This window comes from Cibotium barometz, chromosome 10 (genome assembly GCF_041138505.1).
Source record: "Cibotium barometz isolate CiBa-2024 chromosome 10, ASM4113850v1, whole genome shotgun sequence".
Classification (NCBI taxonomy): domain Eukaryota; kingdom Viridiplantae; phylum Streptophyta; class Polypodiopsida; order Cyatheales; family Cibotiaceae; genus Cibotium; species Cibotium barometz.
In genome coordinates, this window is record NC_141055.1 from 36,033,935 (window position 1) to 36,048,236 (window position 14,302).

The 14,302-nt window shown below is 41.5% G+C and overlaps 1 protein-coding gene across 1 annotated transcript; it reads right to left on the reverse strand.

The window, feature by feature from the left end:
- Positions 1–7,000: 7,000 nt before the first annotated feature.
- On the reverse strand, positions 7,001–10,398 carry LOC147634845 (ras-related protein RABA1f-like). Its single transcript, XM_086804032.1, has 2 exons — positions 9,875–10,398; positions 7,001–7,890 (listed from the first exon to the last, which is right to left on the reverse strand). The coding sequence occupies exons 1-2, from the start codon at positions 10,090–10,092 to the stop codon at positions 7,458–7,460; spliced, it is 651 nt and encodes a 216-aa protein (XP_086660158.1). The 5' UTR covers positions 10,093–10,398; the 3' UTR covers positions 7,001–7,457.
- Between the last annotated feature and the right edge of the window lie 3,904 nt (positions 10,399–14,302).

Below are 14,302 nucleotides of genomic sequence, written 5' to 3' on the forward strand. Positions count from 1 at the left end.
AGCCAATGTGGCCCCTAAGTTTGGGGAGTGGGGGCAGCCAAAGATTCCCTCCTTATGACCCTTTGGGGTGCCCGCACTTGAGGATCACGAACTTGGGGGTGCAAGATCTTGGGTTCATGAACTTGGACCTTGGATTCACGAACTTAGGGGTGCTCGACCATGTGCAATGCAGGTGGCTACAAACATCATGGTATTCATGTTCATATCCCCGCCAACCTTAGGCATTTACAAAGCATTAGGCATATGTGGTACATTAGCCTCTTGATGCATTCCCTCATTGACTTTGCCATTGGTCTCTTCTTGTATAGCTCTTTGAACATCTTGCCTAGCAACTTGTCTTGCGTCCGATGCACTCGCTTTATGCTCAAGGACTTCTTTGTGGTTTCTTTTGGGTTTGGCCTTCGACATCATCTTAAATGTCAACTGTCCTTTGGAAAAGCTCCCGAACACCAATTTGAATGTTCTTTAGTTCTATGGAGAGGTAATAGAGTCTACTACCCACGTATAAGATCACTTTTGACTTGGTCAAAGTTATAGTACCCTCTGTTTTGACTTTTTTGATTTCCAGTTGAGAATAGGAAAATGACCATAAATCCCCAACAAGTGATCCAAATGGATTGATCTATAGCTTGATGGGAAGCTCTTGAGGAGTACTAACAACCCTATATGAAAGGTTTGACTTCAGTCAAAGGACAAGTACTCTATGTTTTAACTTTTATGAAAAAATAATTATCCATTGACCACCCAAATAGTAATGGATCAGGGAGTATAATGGCTCTTCTCGAAGCTCTGAGGGAGTACTCTTGGAATATCTAAACACTTGAGCAAGATTCAAAAAAGGCTATGACTGAATTAGGGTTTCTACTTGTGGTTGATCAAGTCAGTTGGATAGCAAACGGTACCTGAATTGGAAGCTTGAGGGCTCTAGATGTAGCCCCTAGGAAGTACTAAGAGGCTATGTAATCACCCACAAAATAGCCCCTCTATTTTGATTAAATTAGGGTTTTGTGGTCCTACATAACCTAGTCAAAACTATGAAAAATCCCAATTCAATGCACTTGAGGCATCTATTATCCACTGCACTTGTGCATACGCTTTCCTTAATCAAGAATGCATCAACCCACTACTTAATAATGCATTAAACCTTGCCCATCAAGTATAGCCCTAGAATTTGAGAAAATTTTGCTATAACCTCCTTCGTATTTGCATCAAAATCTCAATATGGAAACTATGAGAAAACCAATGCATTTATTTGCCAATTCATTGCCAATGTGCAAGCCATGATAATACCAATGACGGATGTCGATGGCACGCTACTTGTTGCTGACCTCACGGTTATGCCTTCTCACCTTCTTACAAAAGTTTATGATCCAATGGCAAGGACCGGGGCCGAGTCTTCAAACCAAGTGCCTAATCCTCCATCTATCCGCTTTTCCAAGGCACTCATGAATAGACGGATTCAAGCCATGCAACAGTCCCATTATCGGTATCAAAGTAGGAAAAGCTACTAAATGGGAATAAGATGTGAATGGGATGCGATAGGATGTGATAAGATATAAATGGGACGTGAATAGATGTGATAAGATGTAAATGGGATGAGATGTAAATGGGATGTGAATAGATGTGATAAGATGTAAATGGGATGCGATAAGATGTGATAAGATGTAAATGGGATGCGATAAGATGTAAATGGGATGTGAATAGATGTGAATGGGATGTGATAGGATGTGAATAGATGTGATAGAATGTAAATGAGATGTGAATAGATGTGATAAGATGTAAATGGATGCAAATAGATGTGATAAGATGTAAATGGGATGCGATAGGATGTAAATGGATGTGATAAGATGTGAATGGGATGTGATAGGATGTGGTGTGATGAAAATGAATGTGGATGAGATGTGAAGTAAATGGATGTGGATGTGAATGATGAGATGAGAAGAATGAGATGAGACGCAGGTCCATACCTCCAAACTTTGTCTATTGCTGGTCAAACCTTGTCCATCTGTCAAAAATTGATCCAAATGGCTCAAATTTGAAAACAAATCGAATCCTAATGCCATGGAACGCTCAAGATCACCATTACCCTGCTTTTGCCATCAACTTAAGTGATTTCTCTATGTTTGCACCAAATTCTTCAAAAAAATCTTGAAAAAAATCAAGAAACTCAAGAAAGATCAAGAAAATCAAGAAATCCAAAAAAAAAATTTAATTTTTTTTGAAACAAAGAAGATGGATCAAAACTATGCTCTGATACCAATGAAAGAAAGAAACATCTAGATTATCCTAGACTTAGCTTGGATTAATCTTGGATTAGCTTAGATTAGAGAGATTAGCTTAGATTAGAGAGATTAGCCTAGGTTTAGAGAGACGAAAGAGTAATAAGCGATTAGTCCTAATTATGGCTTATTTTGGTATATATACATGACCATCCTTTTCACACTATCCTTAATATTGTCCATGGGCATGGTCTATTGGCCATGGGCCCATTATTCTTATGAGACCATACTTTGTTACACACCATCACAAAACTCCTCCCTCACATAGATCATTGGATAGTTGGAGGGGATTTCAACATGGTTGGGCATCCCTCTAACAAAAAGGATGGCACACCCCTTGGAGAGAGCCTCATGGGAAAGATTCGCGCTCTCCTTCTATGGCAGGGATTATTGGGGACAAAGGATGCTTAACTCTTTATCTTAAACTTGGCATAACTACATAAGCGGGGATGAATGTATCTTGGCACGATTGGATAGGTTTTATGTGGATGATTGGAGCCTCGATAGGGAAGCCACCATTGCTATCATGTCTAGCACCACCAAGTCAAATCATTGCCCGATTGTTTTGTGCCTTAGGGAGCTAGGGACTCAGATGGCATTCCCGATGTCCGTATCCCTTATTCTCTCTATTTGGATGCAAAGATTTTACATGAGGTCAGAATGTGATCTTGACCATCGAACGACCGAGAGTTTCTTTGGCGTTGGAGAGGACTAGCGAGACGAGTATTATGATAGTGTTGCTTTGGCCAAGAAACATGAAGCCCTAGACAAGGATAGTGTTCCTTTGGCCAAGAAACATGAAGCCCTACCAAGCATAGGATTGTTGCATTTCTTCAAAGGGAACATGAGAAGCCACAGTCTCCTTGGATCCCAGACCTTTTTTCTATAGTCAGAGCAAAGATGCAAATGGCCATGGATAAGCAGGCTGCATTTTTGTTTCATGCTAACGAGACCTTTTGGGCATAGATGGGTGGCAGATGCAACAAACACTTCTTCTCAGCACATAGGCCTACCCATAGTAGGGAATGTGTGAGATACTTGCAAGACTCACAGAGAGAGATTCAAGCTCAGCCAAATAAGGTGACGGAGCATTGCATCAGAATTTTGTCGAGTTTTTTTTAATGCAAAGGTCCCTTCTCCACATTGAGATGTTGCAGAGCAGCAAAAGGTTTGAGAGTGCATGGCCATACTTATCGCATAGATGATATGTGTTTCTTATTGGATGCCCCTTTCTCGAAAGATGAGATGAGACAGGCATTGATGGCATTGACGGCCAAAGGATGATGGTTTCTCCCCATCCTTTATATATATAGTTTTGGGACCATTTTGGGGATGAGATCAATGTTGTTTTACAAGCGATGTGGCATATAGGTATGATGCCCCCCTTTCACAGATGGTCTTATCCACCTTATCTCAAAAGGTGGGGATAAGACCGACATCAAGTAGTGGAGGTCCATCACTTTACTTGGATTTGCATATAAAACCTCACCTAAGGGATTGAGTATGAGGTTACAGCCTATTCTTCAAAGGTTTATTCATGACACACAAAATGGGTTTCTCCAAGGAAGGAGAGTATTGGATAACATCTTCTCATTTTGGGAAGCTGTAGAGTGGACTAAATCTAGCCAACAACCCCTTGCCATCCTCCTATTGGACTTTGAAAAAAGCATATGACAAAGTGGATTCAGACTTCTTAGAAGACATGCTGGCATGTATGGGGTTTTTCCATGACTAGATCAAAGGGGCCTCATATCTATACAAGGAGTCCCATAGCATAGTTTTGGCATGCATTGGAGCAGTTTTAGATTTCCTGATTGATGCAGCAAGGATGCCCCCTAACTCCCTTACTATACCTCATAGTAGCGGAGGCTATGAACAGGTTCATTCAGGCTACCCCAAGAATTTCGAGCCTCAATTTTCCTATATGTACAAATAAAGACTTATTGGACTCAAAGCTAGCAGATGCTACCGTAAAGGTTCTAGAGGCCTTACTTGTGTGCCTTTGTGCCTTCTGAAAAGCCGTACAGGTGTTTTGTTTGGCAGCATGAGCTACCATTAGTTAGCACAAGTCTACGGAATTTTGGATGAGTGAATATCCACATGCAAATTGAGGTTAGGATTTGGGGTTCACTTGGATTGAGAGAGGATGCATTGTGGATTGAGAGTGGATGCACTGCCATATACCTTGGCTGCCACATTCGCATTGTGATGTCTCCCTAGCACAACAGTTTGCACATGTGCTCATGAGCATTAAAAGCAAACTTCAACCCTGGAGTAGCAAGAAGCTTGATTTGACATCTAGAGCCTTAGTGGTTAACCAAGTGATCTTGGCCACTGCTTGGTTTATCACTTCTTGTTGGGTTCTTCATAGGGGAAGCATTGGCCAAATATTTCGCCTCATTCAAAATTTTCTTTGGTCAGGATTAAATGGCACAGTACACACCAAGGCTAGAATTTCTTGGGAAACCATTATCCTACCCAAGAAAGAGGGGGGATGACCCAAAGGTGCAATGTAAGGCGTTGCTTTGTAAGATGATTATCAGACGATTTCTTCCTGGCACTGAGCCATGGAAGGAATTTCTCATGCAGCAAGTTACGAGGTGCACTCTAGTTAGGGGAGGTGATTGGATATATAGCCCATGTTTTATCTTCACAGAGGTAGAGCATCAGTCCCCATCCTCCCCCTTGGTTAGATTCCTTTTTTGGGCTTGGGACTACATGAGGAGGTTCTTGGTTTACATACCTCTACTACGGTCAATTGAGGAAACTAGCAAACAACCCATTATATGGAACTTGACCTTGGATGAGTATGGTAGACCTCTCGGGGTAGCTATGGACTGGATTGGCTGGGAGACTCTCTTCCCTAGAGTGCTCGATTGGAAGAGGCTTAAAAGTCTCACGGAGGATCAAAGAGGTGCTTACACAACATTTGAGGGGCACTAGTTAGAGGATTGTGTAGATTGATGTTGCCATATCCAACCATTGGATCATAAGGACCTTCTTGGAAGGGATTCATCACTCATGGTTTAGAGTTTTCTCCGGGAGAGGTGGACCTCTTCAATTTATGGCCCCAACCACTCCAAGGGAGGATGATGCACCAATCTTTTTCTCTATACAGAGGATGGATGGTATTATTGGAGAGACGTGGTGTAGAATATCACCGAGGAGACGATGGTGCGTCCTATGAGAGTTGTTTTGGCAAAGCATCTTTTATATTGATCTTGCCCCAAGGATAATCACAGCTGCTTGGAGCCTTCGATTGTATGGTAGTTTCCCTTTGAGGTACTTGCATTGGACCCCGGTTGCCATATCAAGTGCTTGTATTGTGACCCCATTGAGTGGTGTGAAGGGATGCTACCAACCTGATGAAGAGCATGCCTTTCTTTGATTATACTATGGAAAACGCCATGCATCTTATTCTAGGACACATTCATAGACCTCATTGGGAGGCTTATGGTATCACACTTGACATTCATAGGACTTTTTGGAGGAGGTTGTGGCACTCTTACAAAAGGACACAGATATCCGCTTTTATATGGCTCTCTTCTTGGTGGCCTTGCAACCAACCAACGGAGACCAATCGTCAATGTTAGCCTAGCAGGCCCGAGGTGTGCAAGAGCTTCACAGTTGCTTATGGGAGTGCAAAGAAGCACAGAGGATTTGGATTGTGATAGCACCTCCTTGGAAAGATGAAGAAGGATGCCTACATTTCTTTTGGTGCTATCATTTGTCTACACAATCAATTCCACTGCTCACGTATGAGGGGAGCATCATGGCTCTGGTCATTACAACAATGCCATTTTCAAGACATGCCGTCAAGTTTACTTTGCCTTCGTGGGATTGTTCATCTGATAGTGTGTGGAATAAAGGCAAGAGAGGTAATGGTTCTCGGATCAATGAGGGGCAAGTAAGGGTTCTGGGATTGATGAGGGGCTGGACACAACTTTTACTTTAGCATCCATTTTCTCACCCCTCCCAACACACGCACACCAATCACAAGCACCCCCATTGTAGACGGGAAGGATATACTCATTTAAAAGCCGTCACTTTGATTATATAAATTGAAAACGAGGCTGTACTTAACTTGCAGTGAAACAACACTCCCAATGTGGAATTAAAAACAAAAATGTGCCCTTCCATGTTAAGGCTGTAAAAATTGAGATGCACGTGCATCGATAGGGGCCCTGGAGAAAGCCATGCTTCACCACGAGGGGAATGATATTAGACACAATTTAATACAAGCATAAATTGGGGAAATTATTCACTCATTCCATAGAGACCTTCAACGTAGCGTGCTTGAGCAATTTATCCCCAACACCCGCCACCACCACCAAAACCCCTAGGTCACCCATCTGGAATGACGAATACCTTATATTCCCTCTTAAATGCTTCAGCACGCTTATTTCAGTTGGAATGACAAATTACATGTACTTGCTTATGAGAAATTCAAGTAATAATTACATAGGTGAACACCGGAGAGAAAGAGGTTGCGCCAGAGGGGAAGAGAGATCCTAACACACACGTGTTCCTTAAAGAACTTCCGCAAAGTAAAAAAGTGTGACCTTATCTATAACCAACATATTAGAGAAATTTGCAGAGAGGAGTCAGTACTAACCAGCCAACTAACATACGCAAGGCCTGACACAATTCACAAGAACTCAATAAATGCAAAAAGGATTTTCTAATGTAAGACTCAGGAGCTACACACATTACACTGACACATTCTGCACTCACAAAAAGGACCATCACTGCAAAATAACTGAATACATGACCACATTGTGGGCTCAGCAGATATCTCTACTCCAGAAATGGCTAATCAGTATGTTTAGAACTAGTAAGAGGCAAGGTTTTTAATCCATCTCTCGTTCTCTACATTGATTCCAACTACTGGCCGGTAGCTGCAATTGCAGAATAACGTAAGTCCCTCGAAAGAAACTTTTAAGGGGAAAAAAATCAGTATCATCTGCCCACTCCTAGCCCTGCCCAACGTTTTCAAGACATCAAAATCTTTCTTGAACTCCCCACCACCTTACCACACCCCAGGCCTGATTTGTCCAAGGCCAAAAGGGGATAGACAGTACAGACTTTAGATTCTGTCAACCAACAGAGTCTACATCACCCAAAAAAAGATACCATCCTTAAGAATCCCTAATCTATAAGTTACATTCAGCCTCCCCTCTAAGCTGAGCAACACCCAACCTTCTTGGTCGCCATGACATCATTGCTGCCAACATTTATTGTTTGGCCTTGGCTAGGAACAGTAGCAGAATCCTCCCCAACATCAAGGGCTTTCTTGCTGACCACCCTGTATATCTGAGTAAGTATTTGTTTAAAAGCATTTTCCACGTTGATGGATTCCAGGGCAGATGTCTCCATGAAGTACAAACTCTCTCTTTCTGCAAATGACTGACCATCCTCTGTTGAGACAGCTCTCAAGTGGCGAAGGTCTGACTTGTTTCCAACAAGCATGACCACAATGTTTGAATCTGTGTGATCCTTCAGTTCTTTGAGCCATCTCTCCACATTTTCGAATGTTACATGTCTTGTTATATCATACACTAGCAGCGCACCCACTGCACCTCGGTAGTAAGCACTTGTGATAGCTCTATATCTGCAGTAGGCAAACACTCATGCATTAAAAGATTGCAGCGTACAATAAAAAACTTGTAAAAACTTATTTACAAGAATCAGCAGTTTTAGTCCTGTGACACAGAAGACGACCACGCGAAAGTCCCCTGCCCTTTTAACAAGTTCTCCTATGAAAGACTCAATCCCACAAGTTTTCATCCAAAAAAACTGAAGACGACCACACTAATGTCCCCTGCCCTTTTAACAAGTTCTCCTATGAAAGACTCAATCCCACAATTTTTCATTCAAAAAAATAGCATCTTCCTCACATGTCGATTACTAGCAATACCTGGTATGGAAAAACAAAAAGGGCACATGGCTAGCTCTCATCACAGCTCAGAATAAAACTAAAGAGTGCAATTAAGAACCACTCAACCATGGTTATACCCACAAACCTTGCCATTATCTTGTTCTGACGTTACATTCAACTCAGGGCCCCTGAGTCAAGTCCCTGGGCACTTCGTTATCAGGTGTGGACTGCTATCTGGGCCTTTGTCTCAATCCAATCCCACCGAAGTGATTGCCAAGCATCTTCAAACAGCCTGATCACAAACCAACTGCAGTTGCCGTGCAGTGCCAACCAGTTGGCAACGAGTGTGAATCTGGGCACAGCGGCTCTTTCCATTGCCCCACTCCAGTATTAGTTGTACAATTTGCAGGTGTAGACTTACATGGTTGTACACTCACTTTTACGAGGGTTTGAATCAGTTAAAAATGCCAGAAACCATCATTTAATGCCCCTTGGTTCCCAACCAAAGGGGATCATGTGACCAGGCTTATATAGAGTGTGCAATCTGTTGGGCTAGCCATGTCATGTGGAAAGTGCTACTAATTGTTCTTTCTATATAAGCCCTAAATAATGAATTATTAAGGGAAAACAACATTTGACATTTGAAAAAAAAGAATCTACTGCACAATGATCAGACAACCACCACTAGAATGCATCAAAAGTTACTAAATCAGTTGTCTATCCAAGAGAGACTTCATAAGGACACAAACAAATCAATGTTTCTAAATAAAAAAGAAATGTCAAGCCAGGCACCCGATTGATAGCAATGAGATAACTTTTCCACACAAGATGGAAAACATAAAAAGAGCACATGCAATAAAACCCAAAAATAAAGAACATGTGCAAAATAGTTATGCCACTGCTCTTTGATTGCTAGTGTATTTGGGCTCTGTAACACGCTATTTTTATCACGGGAGTATGAAGAGTGGAGTGGAAATGCAGCAAACCTAGTAGTATCTCCACATATAGCTGTCCATGGAGACAATAAGGCTGTAGGACAAATGTCAGCACGATCTCTTTAAGCACAGCAGCTAAATAACAAAGCCACCCACTCGCCATCCCAATCCACTCCTCCCTCTCATTTGGCACATACTCCTTCCTAGGAACCAATAAATCTCTAATCATGATGCATCATGCATTCCCAACACATAAATCATCCCATGCATAGAAAACCCCAACCGGTCCACAATTGAACCCAATGAAGTTATACATGTGCAGCAACTTGTCCTGCATGTGTCACTGACCGAATCAAATGGAAAACAAAGCTCCTCTTGTTGATGTGTGTGTGCTGCAGGATATCCAATACATGTTTATGTTTTGCAACTACAGTAATACTATTGACACATTTGAAGGTTAAATTAGCCTGGCTAGACATGAATGAAGTCAATATGAATCAGCAGAAAGATAGCTAGCTCTTCGTCAGACACCATGAAGTGGCTTTGATGTAGATGACGAACCTATGTATTAAAAAACAAGCTTTGCTGAAAAACCTATTACAAAGAAGCTTAGAAGCAAATGGGTCACACACTGTCTGGATCCACGGAAACATTAACAACAAACCTAAGGAATCCTTAAAAACAAATCCACAGAAGACCTAAAATCTAAAAACAGGAACAAGATCATCAATACAAAATTCCGATTTAGGGTTACAAGATTCAGCGAAGAGAAGGAAACCTACCTTTCTTGGCCGGCGGTGTCCCATATCTGGGCCTTGATCATCTTCCCGTCCACACTGATGCTGCGTGTTGCAAACTCGACGCCGATGGTCGACTTGGACTCCAGGCTGAACTCGTTGCGCGTGAACCTGGAGAGAAGGTTCGTCTTTCCAACGCCAGAGTCTCCAATGAGAACCACCTTAAAAAGGTAATCGTAGTCGTCGTCCGATCTGTAAGCCATGGCAATAAAACCCGGGCTGATCTGCAAGAATCCCCGGGAGAAGACAGCCAGCTAGGATCCAAAAAGAGACCGAGATTAAGATTTTGCAGGGCTGGCTATGGTGACAAGTGTTAGGGTTTGCAAACGCAGAGTTCGCAGGGCTAGCTAAGACGGAAGCTGGGGTTTGCTGGACTGGTTACAGACAAAAGCTAGGGCTTACAACACACACTGCAGACAAAAGGAAAATTTGCAGAATGCTGAGCTCTGACAACGGCCGGATAAAGATTGGGACCAGGGACGAGGACAGAAAGGCGGCTGAGTTGAAATGCTTTTGTTCTATTTAACATAAACAACTTTTTCAAACGTTTTGCAAGGGACAATTTTTTGGGGGAATTTCCATGAACCTTAATTGTCTAACAAAACTATAGATATGACGCTACAGGCATATAAAACTTATATTTATTATGGTCTTAATTTGTAAATCATCAATCTCCCACCAGAAGCCTCTCAACTCTCTCTCCTCCTCTCTTTAAAAATCCCAGCAAAGCAAACAAGTTCTACAACTTCTTACATGTTCATTGCTCATCATAGGCCCAGCCTTCAGGGCTTAGGAGGAGGCCTCCATGCTCCAATGTCAACACCCGTCACCCAGGAAGGCCTTAGGCTAGCCTAGCAGCACAGCAGCCACCACTTCGTCATAGTGGGACGAGGCTCAGGCGACCTCCAAGCTCTAGTGTCCACTGCATCTCAGCCTTCAGATGAACCGTATGAATAAATGAGTCATTTAGCCCCAGTGCTATTATGGATAGAGCCCTTTCATCTCTAGCCTTCCAAGCATTTTGTTCCTTACTAGGACATGCCTCTCCCCCACTTTTACAAGGCCCTAAAGTTTTTCCTACATAAGTGCACACTTGACTTTCACTTTGCGAGGTGTGAAAGATGTCTCCATCAAAGGCACTTCTATTTTCAGTGATTAAGCATTAATCGTGTTTAAAAAATGTCTTCACAAAGCCTCTTTGGGTTCATCAAAGAAGAAGTGGCAATTCAACTTGATAATGAGTTTAGCAATTGCCCAAGGAATGATCTATTGCAAAAATCAAAGCATTTGAGCAAGAAAAACAACTAATTGAGGCTCAAGCTAATCACTCTCTATAAGAGCGTACTTAGCCAAATTACTTTCTAATTACTAGCAATTAAACCTAAAATTGATTAGAGAAGGTGAAAGCTAATCTACTTAAGCTCAGATACTAAAGTACCCAACTTACCTCCAAGAACAAGAAGGCGGCTAAGCTTCAACATAAGTTGCATCACTCTATGGAAACAAATTTTGTGAACATTTGAAAATATAAGTGATGCAAAGTCCCACCTCTTTCTATGATCTTTTATGCATTCAAATTCTCACAAATTCTTTAACTAGCTCTGAGAAGCTTGGACACCCACTATGATCGATACCTTAGAACTTTAGTGTTCACTTGGACACTTGTCTTGAGCGAGGGGAGTAAGTTACTGGTGTGACAACTGTATTTGATATAGATTTCTCCTTTCATTCTTCATTGTAGCATGTGATGATTCTCCTAAACCTAATGCAAAAAGACAAATTAAACAAGTTACATATCTTTTACATGTTTACAAGAAGAAGCAGAGATGACAATACAAAGATTAAATACATGTTAATGAACAAGATGATAAACACCATACCATTTGTTTTAAATATAATCTCTCTCTCTCTCTCTCTCTCTCTCTCTCTCTCTCTCTCTCTCTCTCTCTCTCTCTCACACACACACACACACATGCATGCATGCATGCGTGTGTGTGCATGCATGCACACGCACACACACATGTACACACTCACACACTTGCCCCTTTTAACATATTTTTTTCCTCTTGTCATCATGAGTGCAACTTTATACACGCTCACACACTTGCCCCTTTTAACATATTTTTTTCCTCTTGTCATGAGTGCAACTTTATGCACAATCAAGTCCTTGATAGATATTTTCCCTTCATTTTTCATACATATGGGATCACTTCACTTAACCTCTTCATATTAAACATTTTTGCAGTAAACTTGTTGCACTTTTTTAGTCATCTTAGCAAGATAAAAAAACTTTAATCTAGCCCCTTAACATAATGATAATGTACCTCAATGTGATTTGTGTGAGCATAAAACAATATGTTTTGTGCGAGCATAAAATAATGGGTTCCTTTTGCAATGGCCGATGCAGTCTAGCTGTTAGTGAAGATGGAGGTGGGGGGACACCAAGATCTGCTACTAAAAAGTGTTTGAGCTATCAGTTACTGTAAAAGATACCCTCTACTCAACTTCATAGCTAGAAGTGGTTGCTTCTTATTGAGGTCCATGATGCATGTGATTCACCAAAAGCCACCAGTGGGCACTCGCATGTCATAACACCTGGTACAATCAGAGTCATTGAAATGGAGTAGCACCCCCCCTGAGCATAGAATAGCTCAAGGGATTGTGCATAAACTTGTTGGGAGACCCTAAACTAAAATTTTGGCCTTATATTGCATGCATAGACTAGGCACCTAGTTTGCTAAAAAACTTGCTCATTGGGAGACCCTAAACTAAAATTTTGGCCTCATATTGCATGCATAGACTAGGCACCTAGTTTGCTAAAAAGGTGATACATCAAATGGTTCACCTACATCCTAGAGACTAAGCCTAGCGCATGTCTCTACTGGTGTAGCAACAAGCTTGCATTCTTCAAGACCAAACTATGTAAGAAGTCTCTGTATGTACTTTGACTGCAACATCACAATACCAATTTGTGTACACAGCATGCTTACAATCTTCAAGACTAAAGTGTGTAAGCAGTCTCTGTTCTTTAATAGCAAACTATGTAAGCAATCTATGTCCTTTGATAGTAGTAAACTGTGTAAGTAGTCTCTGAAGCAACATCACAATACCGTCATTATGTTGCATAAATTGTAGGCCCAAATAATAATGCAATGAATCCAAATCTGACATCTCAAATAACACATGTAATTCAACCTTAAAGGCTAAAATCCTCTCCTCATTAGGGCATGTGAGCAACATGTCATCAATGTATTTTTACCATAAGATAATCTGCCAAATACCAAGTGTCCTTTTTGAATATTGAGTTGTACTCATCCTCATGACATGCACCCAATGTTCCTTTTCATGTGCTTCCTCAAGGGAAACATGTCCCTCTTCATTGCATATATTGGCAAATGAAAGCATGATCCACAAAAGAATAAGATGCATGATAAGAGCATGCATGTGTCTTGCTAGGCAAAGAAGTAGATAAAGTTCTATCCTGCAATGTTTGCTAGTAGCCGTTTTGGCATATGCTTGAACACATGTATGGTTACCCTTTCCTTATCCCCACTACATCATCTACAATTGCATCATCAATAGCTTGATATGTGGGCTGAAATTCGAGTTGATCTTCAACCGATATGGACTGATTTGTAACACCTTGGTGAGCATTCATTCGCTCCACATATGGCTATATGGCATTGTACAAAGGTAGGAGTGTGTATCAAAGATGTCTTGTGAGCATCCGCGGGCAGGAAGTACCTATTTCGCTCCTAACATGCACAACATCTAAAGCAATTGTTGGTGACATCCACCAAGGCTTTCGTAATTCCAAGAACAATGGCATAAGTATATTGCAAAGCAAGCTTCACAACCTATATATGAGCCTACCTGCTAACAGAAGGACAAGGAGCTCCAAAATCGTAAACAAGAATTGCTATTGGCAAGGCTAAACTGCAGTAAGGACAAAAGCTCAAGGAACAAGTAGCAAGATTGTAAGAAGCAAACAAAAATATAATCAAAGAGCTAGTCAGCCTCAAGGTAATTATGGCTAAGCAGGAGCAAGAAACTAGGATTGTCAAAGGAGGGCCTGGTTGAGGTAACCACCAAAGCAGAGGAGATCGAGCAAAGAGTAGAAAGCATAATGAGAGAACATCTGGAGGTGGTCCGAAGCATGTAGGAAAAAACCAACAAAGACAAGTCAAGCTGGCCCAAGTGGAGGCGAGTTTGTTGGCAATTTATGATGCAAAGACCACCCCCAGTTATGTATACGCTCGATGATGAGAAAAATGGATGAATGGGCAGAACATGCCACAAATGAGCTCAATGCAATGTGGGAGGAGTAACTCAACAAGCTTAAAGCAGTACTGTGCACTATTGGAAGCACCACTTGTGTAGAGTCAAAAAGATGACAGGCATATAGACAAGGGC